This window comes from Haliaeetus leucocephalus, unplaced genomic scaffold, assembly GCF_000737465.1.
Source record: "Haliaeetus leucocephalus isolate CR32 unplaced genomic scaffold, Haliaeetus_leucocephalus-4.0 Scaffold656, whole genome shotgun sequence".
NCBI lineage: Eukaryota > Metazoa > Chordata > Aves > Accipitriformes > Accipitridae > Haliaeetus > Haliaeetus leucocephalus.
The window spans coordinates 13,422,440-13,434,554 of record NW_010973092.1 but is presented as its reverse complement, the minus strand read 5'-3'; the positions used below and the strand labels follow the sequence as shown (position 1 = coordinate 13,434,554).

The following is a 12,115-nucleotide window of genomic DNA, read 5'->3' as shown; positions in this document are numbered from 1 at the left end:
GATTTAATTCCTTTATCTCTCCAACCAATAAAACATCCATTGTTTTAGTGCTGGCTGGCATTTTCCACTCAGATCAGATTTCTGTGGAGACTGGAAAACTGTTACGTGAGTGTAAATGAGATTAAGCTGATGCTGCAGTTTTTTATTATCTGAGCTATTAAGATTCAACACCTGAACCGGTCCCTTTGTAAGTAGGTGTGAACAGAAAAAGTATTGTGAGAAAGTCAGACATTTGAAGAAAAATGCCTGAATAGATTTGGTGGCAGTGTGTGACTGAGGAAAATGATACAGAATTCGTGATGGAAAAGCCATTGTTCACCTCTGTTAAATTGGATTTATCTCTGTTAGTTTGCTGTTATAACACACAGAAAATAGATTTGGGATATTTTTTTCTCCAGAGATAGAAATAGATTTTTCCATATTGAAGATTTTGTTCTACCTTTTATTCTGTGCATTCTCTGCAGAAAGTGCTGAGCTCAAAGACTGAACAAGCAATGCACTGAACAGGAGTATTGTTTGCTGCTTTAAACCTCTGCTAGCAAGATATGAAGTGAATTTTCTATCAGAATGGAATTGGTTTTCAGTCCTTGTCATGCATTTGTCTTTCAGCCTGACATCCCTGCTGTGAATGGCTTTGTCTGTGGACTCGGCTTTGTACCGTTGGCAGCGACTAGGAGCTGAAAGTCCCTCCCAGCCTCTGTCAGAATCGACACCACTGCTGTTTTCTGTCAGAGACAACCCAAAACTCAACTTAAACAAATGGAGGATTGTGTTTCCTGACAATGGCAGACAGTGGAAAGACTGGAAACGAGCTTCTACATTTTATTCTGGAAACAGGATACAGACCACAAAATACACTTGGTTCACTTTTTTGCCCAAAAACCTTTTTGAGCAGTTTCACAGGTAAAAAAATTCATTCAATGATACGTGAGATTTAAGAACTCTCTCTGAAACGGTGATATTTGAGGATAATGGAGAAGTGCTTCTTTTGTAGTTGCCACATTAGTAAAATTTAGGTGATGATTATTTGTAACCAAATGTCACTCGATTCACACTGAAATGGAGGTTTAAAGCAAGTAAACAGCAGGTGTGCTTAACCGACACTGTGGCCAGCTTTCTTGTTTGAATGCTAGAAGAGTTTTCTATGTAAAAATTTCAAGTTTTTATTTAAAAATCCCTCTGTTTCTGTGTTGAATAAACCTCTAATTTTTAAGAACGTGAAAAGACATTTATTGGATGTGCTGAGACACCTATGAAATTCTGTAGATTTCAGAGGCTCATCCATTAGTTTTGGTACGTTTTTAATGGCATGCAAGTGACTTTGTCTACCGACTTCTAAACAGTATACATGTATATGCAAGTGCTAGCTTTGAAATTATGTACTCCCCCAGCATTATGAATCATGTCAATAAGATGCCCAGGGAAATATCACTATGACAAAGATAAATGAAAGTTGTATATCCATCTCTAGCTTGGAAATTTTCATTCTATATGTTACATTTACACATTCATAATTTGACCTTCCACCTGTGGAATCCTTCATGGATTCCTGATGATGACATTTCCATGATTCTAAACATGTGGGTTTTTACACCCATTCTGTTACATTGGTTTGGTTTTTTAAGATTTTTTGGGCTTCTGTTTGATTTTGTGCTTATTTTCAAGACTAAGGCAGTGGGGATCATTAAAGAAGTTTTAGCTCCTAGAGATAAAAAGTGTTGGTAATATGTGGAAAAATGGACATAGCTGTAATATTATGAAAATGTATTTCACAGGCTCTTCCAAAGAAAAAAACAGCATGTCAGTTAAGCAACTGATAAATTCATTCTGGGAAAGGAAGAGGAGGGTAGAGGAGTGGAATGATTAATGTTCCTTTGACAGAAAATGGGGGATGTTCATTAAGGAAAGGACACATTCTAAATTCTGACTACTTTTAATTTATTTTATACCTTTTCAGGCTAGGTAATCTTTATTTCTTCTTTCTGGTGGTTCTGAACTGGTTCCCACAAGTGGAAGTCTTCCACAGGGAGATTACTATGCTGCCTCTGATTGTGGTGTTGCTTGCCAGTATGATTAAGGATGCTATTGAAGACTATAGAAAATACCGATTTGATAAGAAGATAAACTTCTCTAAAACCAGGGTATATGACAAGTAAGTAAACTAAACCAATTATTCTTCCTTGCATTTGATGTGGTGGAAACTGCTCATCTGATTTTGCAGTAATTTACTCATTGACCCTTTCGAGTACTGTAAGTTTGGAAAAGCTGTTATAAAAGAGTTTTGTTCTGCCTTTAAAAATAACTCATTTATCCCACTTAAATCATCCTGATATCATTGAAGTGTGTGTTGATATACAAGTTTTCATTCCAAGTTTCCAAACTAGCTTGCCAACACACACAACATCCTCTCCAGGTGACAGAAGGATCTGGAGGAAAAATGAAACTTATCCAAGTCTGGAAAGGATTATTGGGGCTGTTTAACAAACTGGAGCAATGTCTTTCAGATGTTTCATGCTAAAACCATTAATACAAAAATTAATAGTCAACTACATTCAAGGTGAAGCATAACCAGGAACTGAAAAATATTTTGTAGGACTTCCAGTAAACACAGGTGATCAATACAGCATGGTTTTGCTTTGGAGATAGTACAACACCCGCAGTAAACTGTGATGTTTGCTCAGTACTGACTCAAAAGGAGGAAATATTTTCATGTGCAATTCTTATTGCAACATTTCAATTTCATCAGAGTTTCTCGTCCAAGTACTAACTTGACTTGAAACTACTAAGCTTGTCACTACATAGTGCAATAGATAGTTTTCATTTAAAAGAAGTTTAAAAGTTTGGATCTCTTCCCTTTTTCACCTCTCCTTAAGCCCAGGCCATAGAGAACTATTACTATGGTTTGTACACACCTCATTAGCTCTCTTGGAAATTAGCCCTCATCTGTGCTTACATACTTATGTGTCAGAGGCACAAGGACCAATGAGGAAGAAGAAACGAGAGGCTGGAAGGGATTACTAGGTGAGAGGGGGACGCTTTGGGTGTCCAGAAGCAGGAGGTCTATCAGAGGAGAAGGATGAGGCTGAGGGCAATCTACGTAAACTGCCCTTCAATTGCCCGTGTCTACATATAATTCTCGCAACTACCAAACCATAGGTTTGCTTGGTTTGGGGGGGGGGGGGGTTGTTTGTTTAATAATCCACGTCGTGGTCATGAAAACAAATAGTAGATAGAGGAAGTAAAGGAGAGAAATACTGCCCGTGATGAGGCTTATAGCAATCTTCCGTTGACTTCTGGGACACAGAGCTCTGCCCATTACCTTTGAACTTCCTGGCAACTCCCAGGCTTATAAAGTGATTCCGAAACTCATGGAGTAAACTATGAAAATTGTGTGTACGTTCTTAGCTTTGTCGCTGCTCTGTGTTAAAACCGAGGCGCTTCCTGTGAGCAGACAGTCTATGCCAGGGAAAGGCTCTGAACAGGGCCTCCAGGCGTATGCTAACAGGAATAACAAAACATTCGGGATGCTTTTGTCATACGTGAGGTGCAGCCTCCCCAGCAGGCTCTAGGACCCGGTGCAGCTGCGTCAGGATGATACCTGTCCCTAGGCAGGTGGAGGTTGGTGTCGAAGGAGAGGCAGCCCTGGGCTTCGGACATCTCGACTCTTCTCTCCACCACTTAGGAGTTTATTTGGATTATTGAACTCTTCTGACTCTGTTGGTTTTCAACTTGAGGCTACTTTTTGAGAGGAAAGCAAGATGTCAAGGAAAAGTGTTCCAGGCTGCTTCTCTAGAATGATATGGAAAAAACATTTTTTCAAGGAAACCTGCTGCCGGTGTGGTGCTCCAGACACTGAAATCCAAAATGAAGAGCTGGAAAAGAGAGGAAAAGTAAAGAAAAGAAAGAAGAAAAATGAAAATAAACGAGTGATCGTCTCCAATTTGCCCTTTGGAAGTAAGAAGAGGAAGGAAAATCCAAACATATACTATGACTCCAATAAAATTAAGACCACAAAATATACCATCTTGACTTTCCTCCCTAAAAATATCTATGAGCAGTTTCACCGCTTTGCCAATGTTTATTTTGTGGTGATTGCACTGCTGAATTTTGTGCCAGTGGTGAATGCTTTCCAACCAGAAGTTTCTGTGATCCCAATTTGTGTTATAATGGCCATTACAGCCATTAAAGATGCTTGGGAGGACTTTCGGCGGTATAAATTAGACAAGGAAATCAATCATATGGGATGTTACATTTACAGCAGGTGAGTTTCACACAACTTTTATTACCAAAAAAAGTTAGCTTGAGATCTTTTATCAATGGTGAGGCTTTTTGTTTAAAAACATTAATAACTGCTGGAAAATCACAATGATTAAGTGAAACAGGAAAAACTCATAGTGACTATATATCACCTGGTATCTCTTCTGATATTTCCTTTTTTGTTTAAACCTCATTTTCAGACTGGGAAGGTAAGTTTGAGTTTCATGGTATTGGTGTGTCTATTGGCCTCTTAAACATGGAGTGCAGTGAAAACAGGTGCTTAAATAGCTATGAACACCCAGATTTCTATGGAATTTTCAAGAGGCCTTAATTCTATCAATATAGGGTAACACAGAACAAGATCTGTCATGAGACCTATTTGCATTCTTAGATGCCAAGAAACCTCCTAAAAATGTAGTTCTTTGGACTACATTTAATTTTATACTCTACACTGTAGACTAGCTTTTAGTTGTGTTTCTTTTACTAGGTTGTATGTAAAATAAAACTGTAAAAATGCAGTTTAAAAGTGGGAGATAGTAATATATGCCTCTGTTCAGTCATCTCTAAATCAATTAACTATATGTGTCTGTGCTCACTTCTTCAAAATGATTCTTGACCTTTTGCTTTTAGCACTTTCAGAAGTTTGAAAATTATGTTTTATTGTATCAAAACAGTTCTCTCAGCAAAGTAGAAAATTACTTCTCCCTGCTAAAATATCACATCTCAGAGTCAAAGAGCAAAACTTTCCATCTCCGTGAATGTTGCCTGTCATCCCTCAAATTAATCAACAGTGCTTTATATAATGTGTGCTTTCACAAGCAAGATCTTGCAGAACTCTGGCTTTTATCACACAGTGCTGTCATTTCTGCTTGTTTCTCTTGCATGTGTTTGTCAGATTTTTATTTTTATATCCTGCTGGTTGAACAGGAAAACAATGGATTTGCTTGTCTGGGGGCTAAACTTAACCCCACATAGAGATAATGACTTGTCAGAAACAGAATTGCACTGCTCTCCTTGCCAACTTGTCCGAAAAAGCAGGCATTTTACAAGTTTCTAAATATTGTTCATTTGAGATTTCTTTTCCACCATGAAGACTGTCAATAATTGTAGCTCTTTGGGTAGGGTAGCAAAATTGCGTCTTCTGCCTACCTTTAAGATTGCAATCTAGTTGGATTTTTTAATTTTTTTAATATTGCACTAACCCATGAGGCAATGGATTATTTGTTAACACTTGTTAAAACCAGTATGAAAGAGAATAGGTGGTGCAGTAGGTACTAATGAATGAATCCGTATAGGAATCTTATTTATTTCCTCTTTACATAAAGCAACCATGTTAATTTATACCTGAAAGCCTTTTACCATTGGAACATGAGAAGTGGGGAATACAGTAAAACTTGGTTTGTATAAGAGAAAAATGTCCATCGTGGAATTACAACATACATACAGATCCAGATTCAAGTTACAGCAATGAGTACTTTCTTATGCAGAAACTTGACATGGGCCTTTCTTAAAATTGGTTATCCCATCCCATAAAAAAGACTTTGATCTATGAATAAATCTGGTCTAGAATCTTGTCTTTCACCAAGGTTTTATGGCCCAAAAAGGTGATGTAAGGGAAAGGAAAATGAGGAGGATTTCAGACTATAGCACTCATCCTGACTGGAAAAATCGTAGGTAATAACAATTGCCATCAGATCAGTAGCTACAGCTTATTATGTCATGAATAATTTTAATCAGGCTTCTATAGCGCTTTGGGAAGCTGATATTTCTTGTTCTTCTTGCTAGCTGCAAAGTCATGGAAGAGCTTGATGTCTTCTAATTTTCTTCCTTATGAATCATCTGCTCTAGGTAATTTTTGAACATTGGTGAAAGTCTTTTTTAAGACATTGCAAATTTTGTTAATCTTGTGGCAGGAAAAAATTCTTTCTGATAGAACAACTGATCTTCCATCCTAAAATGAAAGATTACTTAGATTTTAAGAGTTAATCTTGGAGAGTGTATTGTCTTTATTTCAGATTTCAATAACAAGAACCCTGGATCCTGTTCCAAAAGAAATACAAAAGGCAGAACAATCTTTTCCAAATGCTGAGTGTTCTCCAAAACTTTCTTGAAGACTAGGAGAAATGCAGTAACTTGCCTTCTTTCAACATAGAGCAAGGAAAATTGAATTTAAATAGGCTGCCCTGTAAACACATTTCTTCTAATTTTCTTTTTGCAGAGATCAGCTGAAATGGGAAATCTAGTCTGCTAGTCAAATGAAGGAAAAGATGCTTGAAGTAGTGTATTTAGAGAGCATTTAATTGAGAAAATGGGAGACAATTAATAGGCATTGAAGTATTTTGGGGAGATGCAATAACTTAGATCTAATGTTTGATTGTGGCAATTTTAATTTCTGAACCAAAACTTTTGAAATCATAACAATTGCACACAAACTGTTGTGCTGTCAGAATGAATTGCACAACACCAAAAAAGAAAAAAAAAATCAATTGCAGATGGTACAGAACTAAGTTTAATTGCCTCCTTTCTCCCGGTATTCCTTAAAATATACTTTGTTTGCTTTTAAATTTTCCAAGCAAGGGGGCTTCCATTACTACAAAACATGATTGTCAAAGCATTTTCTATCATACTATACTTTATTATCCCTCTCTAATTGCATTTAAATTCCTCAAGTCACCTGGTTTCATGCAACCCTAATTCATTATTCTTTATTCATAACATTTAATTATAATCTTCAAATATGTGTAATTTTTATTAAGTTCATTTTGCTATGCCCAGACACCTTTTAGTCAAGATCTGTATATAGACCACTCTTTTCATCTTTCTTGTCAGCCAGTTCCTCCAAATCTACTGTGATTACTTTTCTCTGAACTGTCTCCAGTTTGTCATTAATTTACTAACAACTGGGGCCAGCACTGAATGTAGTATACAAACCTGTATGTGAATGTCAACCCAAGAGTTGCTAAAAGCTATTATTTAATTGTCTTGAAGTTCTATAATGTTTGAGGAACTAGTTGATATGTAATTAATGTATGGCCTGGATCTGATATACCCCTAGGATTAAGCTATAATGGTCTGTAAGTACTCCGTAGCATCCAGCCAGGTTTTTACATCAATTTCACACTTCTGGAAGATTTAACATAATTTTTTCTCAGTGTTTCAGTAGACATTCAGATACAAATGCAAGGTCAAGATGGCACAGCAACACACTTGACTGAATGCACGTACATCAGACAGCAGCAGCCATAAAAACATTAATGTTATTTAAGCTATTCACGTTGCTTAATTTTAAGTGCCTAAACTTAGATATCTGAGACAGTGACTCAGAGACGCCTAGTTTATATGCTTTGAATCATCCTGTGGAGCTGTCGGATAACTAGGTAAGTCAACAGGCATCCTAAATGAGATAGCTTGATTACTCCTTCAATAGAAAGTTCCTCTGTGATGCTTTCAGGCCCTGTGGTTTTCAAGTACTTCCTATAAGCATCAATATCCTCTTCCTCTATAGGTTCACCGATGTCTGTGATACAAAAAATTCAGCCTGGCCTTCACTGTGACCCTTTATCTGCTTAGTGTAAGGTTTTAGAAGATGTAAAGTTTTCTGCATCAGCACTAACTCTGAGTTAGTCCTAGAGCAGTGATGTGGAAATAAGGAAAAAACAAAGAACTCATCTCTGTGTTGCACAAAGTCAGAACTGCCAACAGCTAAAAAGCTGGAAGTGGCTTAAGCTAGACTCACTGGTTTGAAAGACAATTAAAATATTTCAGTCAGTTGCAGTTTTCTAATTCAGTGTTGTAATTTATCTCTCCGACAGCAATGGAGATCTGCTTGACTACAGGTTACTGTGTGTATATATAGTATACTTTCTATTTTCTTAAAATTAGGGAAGCTGGGTAGTGAGGACGAAGGCTGCTTTTCTATTTCAGCCTCCTTCATATGCTCTGATCAGCTGGACCTTCTGAAGGGAGGAGAGTTTGCACCTCCCCTGGATGCTGCCCATGTCTGGGAGAGCAACTGGGACTGGCCAGGGATGTAACGACCAACGGAGCTCTGTGGTGTCTGGAAGACAGCAGAGAAGGGTAGGGAGCATGCTTGAAAACATAAATTGACCTACTGTCAAATCTCAGAGGTGAAAGAGAAAAGAAAGCTTTCCTCTGAATGCCAGAAACATCTTTCAGTAAACCTGGAAGTTTGTAGAGTAGAAAGCAGGACGAGAGGAAAAAACCATCCTGCCAAGGGCATAGTAAGCAAAAAGAGATTTGTTGCCAATGTTTTAATTTAAAGTCCTGTTCAGCAGCACTGAGTTTGCATTTGTTAAAGAGCCTTTCTTTATGCTTTATTACTTTTGTTTTCTAACAAAGCATAACTTTAAAGACTAGGAGCCTGCTAGAGGCTTTAGTGGGCTCATTTTATACGCCAAAAAAAAGAGAGTCTAAAGCCTGTGGCTCACTTCAAGTCCCACCACATTCCCTCAGGCAGAATTGCAATCAGTTTTCTTGGGCACAGCAATATCAAGGCTTCTACACCTCAGTGGTACCTTCTCTCAACAGTGCATGAATTTCATCAGCTGGAGGCTGAAGGTCTTCTCAAGATCTCCAGCTCTTATATGGCTGAAGGTGCATTCCTATGACAGCCACAAAGCATGCACTTTGTTCAGTCGAAACAGTATAAAAGTAGCAATGACTGCATGATTATTATGTGCTATGATATCATTGCAACTCAGTATCCATCAGGAAAGAGCCAATGCCACTCCCTTGCTCAATGTCAAGCATGACTGTCTTGTTCTCTGTGTGGGACTGTCACTGGCAGTGGGCATCCTCTGCTCTGTCATCTGTATAACTCTTGTATGTACCTTAGGTACTATGGAATTTTTGTACCTAGTTTAACTATGGATACCTGAATTAACAGTGGCTTTTACTGAAGGCAGGAACAGTGCCTTCTGTTTGTGCAAGCTGAGGCATTCTTCAAACTTTCAGTGAGCTGAGAAAATGGCCTTAACCAACAGTACACTCAGGTTTGTTACGTCACCATGCAACTGCTTGAAACCAGTGGTACCAAAATTGTGAAGAAATAGTTAAAACATGAATTCATCTTATGATGAGCATGCTGATTGTGTGGTGAAGAAATACGTGACATGCTGCACTGACTAAATGGAAAAGAAAAATGTCAAGTTTTCAGCCCTCAGCCGGTCCAGGCAGCAACACCTGAAAGTCAAAGAGCAGCAAGCTAGCAGTTCTTGTCAGTCAGTGGGTATTGCTACAGTGAGGATCCTTGGTCTTTGTGGAAGAAAATCCATAAATACATTACTAATGCTACCACTGGTTTGTATATTGCTTTATCAGAGCTTTCTTCAAGATCTGTTACCTGCCAAGGCATTTAAAGCTGCTTCACAGCAAAGGTTCAATGGTTTAGCAGACAGCAGCAGAACCTAATGACTAAAGACAAAGGGCAGATAAATAAGAACCTATGGTTTTGGCTCAGAGACCTGCAGAATCATGACCTCATAGCATTAAGCTCCATCCTGTCTGAATCTGTCTGAGTTTTAACACACCACTAAAACCTGGAGAGAAGCAGGTTTCTGCCACGTGACCTCAAGAGCTACATGGTCATGTAAGGAGATGAGTATAGCAAAAAAGCTGATCTCGGCTGTGGCTTCCAGAAACTTGGTAAGTTAATGGGAGTCCTTAGAAACTAATGCTACTGATTAGCAGTCATTAAGTAAGTAACCTTGGAGTTACCTGTTCATTCCAGCTGGTGCCAGGCAGAATCATAGCAATAGCATTTTGTTCAATGCAATATTAAAAAAAAAAAAAAAGATTTCCTAAATACAGTAATCCATAACTTACAAAATGAACTTAGTAAAGTCTAAGGAGATGTGTTCTCAAAATAGTTTTTACTTATATTAATGTTATTTCTTCATTTGGTACAGGTCATTATAAAATTGAGACAGAAATTAAAAATGTGAGTTAAATCTAAAACCTTGTATACAGACATATAATACATTTATAAAGTTCTGGTACTTAAAGTTCACATCAACTTGAATTGATTACTGTGCTGGTTTTGGAGGGAATAGAGTTAATTTTCTTCACAGTAGCTAGTATGGGCCTATGTTTTGGATTTGTGCTGAAAACAGTGTTGATAATAGAGGGTTGTTTTCGTTATTGCTGAGCAGTGCAGCACAATTACGGAAGTTGAATATAGGCTTCTTTTATCACTGAGACAATAACTTCCTTGTTAGGATGCTATGGGCAGTTTTGGCACATAAAAAGGTAGGATCTGCTGCTAGCATTGAGGAATTTGGAATGCCAAACCAGTATAATTAAAGATGAATTTTATTAAACTTCAGAAAAATTTCACTCCCGTTATCTTTAAAAGATGCTCATTGCCATCTTAAAGTAGTATTCAAATCCTGAGAGAGAGTCTGGGGCTACGGGGAAAGACTATAGCTGCTTCCTAATGAGGGCTTGTTACAGGACTGGCTGCTGCTAAATGACATCATTGATGCTGCTGGGATGATGTCCGTGTCACAAAAACAACCTTCCCAGCCACTGTAATGGTAACATGGCAGAAGCAGGTGATGAATTGGCATGGACAACACAGTACCTTCCCGTGGTCAGATAATATCTCTAGCTCAGGAATACTATCAGCCAAGTTGTGCTGTACTCTGACCTATGGACAGCTTTCAGAAATCAGTCCCTTTCCACTCTAGTGCCTTCTTGAAGTCCTAAATCTGCTCCTTTGTTGTCAGTTTTTCAAAGTTTTATGACAGTAGCTCCTAACTGTGAGGTCATGGCCACAAAGTGCTATTTGAAAACATTTTGTGAGGTTTTTCCTGGTGTAATCTTTGATAGCATAAAAATGTGTGGGATTTCGATTTGCAAAAATAGACTGTAAAGGGTAAGTAGCTGTGTGATTCTACCTGTTGTCTGTGTAGAACTGAGAATCTCAGAACATTAGAATTTTTTATAAAGTAGGCGATGCTTGAGGGGGCCCATTTTCAAATATAACATTCTAGTGAATTTACATAAGATAAAGTACAAACATTTGGCTTTGTCTATTTGTGACACTGATATTTTTTTCAAAGTGTTATAACTTTGTGGCAATTTAGGGAGTGAAAGGTTGAGCAAACAATGTCTTTACTTCAAGCTGCAAAGGATCCTGAGGTGAAGCTTGCAGTAATTCAAGGAAATAAGACTCACTGAACTAATTGGTTGGTATGATACTTCTAGGTGATAAAGATTTCTGAAGATCTTTCTCTAAGACCGTCTAGGACTCATACACATGCTGTGGAGTGCACATGAAAAATGACCTTTATTTAATCTCCTCTGGGGAGCAGACCAATAATTTTTATTTGCTCCCATTCACCATCCATTTTGACCCAGTTTTTGTTTGAGATTTATCTTTATTGAATCCAAGAACATGAAATGAAATTGTTGACACAAAGTCAATAATTTATTCATGCTCCCCCACAATCTCCAGCCACAGCAGGATTTTTTTATGATCCTTTCTTCCCAGAAATGACTTCATAAAGTCTATTTCGTTTGAGCCTTTTGGTCAGATATGATGAGTCCAATAACAAATTCTGGCAGACTTCACTTCGACTGTTCAAGGCTAAATGCCTCTTTTTGTCAGCACTATCCTCTGATGGGCATTATCATGCTACCCATTACCCCAGGACAGCAAGGGAACACTTTTTAAGTGCGCTGTTGATAAATTGACTGGTAAAGGAGAGAAGGTACTGAGAAACTTTTATCTTAGATCATGCCTTTGGCATCCCACAGCCCTGAAGCCCCACAGAATCCTAGAATAGTTTGGGTTGGAAGGGATCTTAGAGATCATCTAGTTCCAACCCCCCTGCCA

At 38.1% G+C, this 12,115-nt stretch overlaps 1 protein-coding gene across 1 annotated transcript in view; it reads left to right on the top strand.

Moving 5' to 3' along the window:
- The first annotated feature begins 628 nt into the window (after positions 1-628).
- Positions 629-12,115, top strand: part of ATP10B (ATPase, class V, type 10B) — a 56,838-nt gene continuing 45,351 nt past the window's right edge. Inside the window, exons 1-2 of the mRNA XM_010579116.1 lie at positions 629-903; positions 1,958-2,152. Of these exons, the coding sequence (XP_010577418.1) occupies positions 629-903; positions 1,958-2,152 (470 nt within the window). The remainder of the gene's footprint in view (positions 904-1,957; positions 2,153-12,115) is intronic.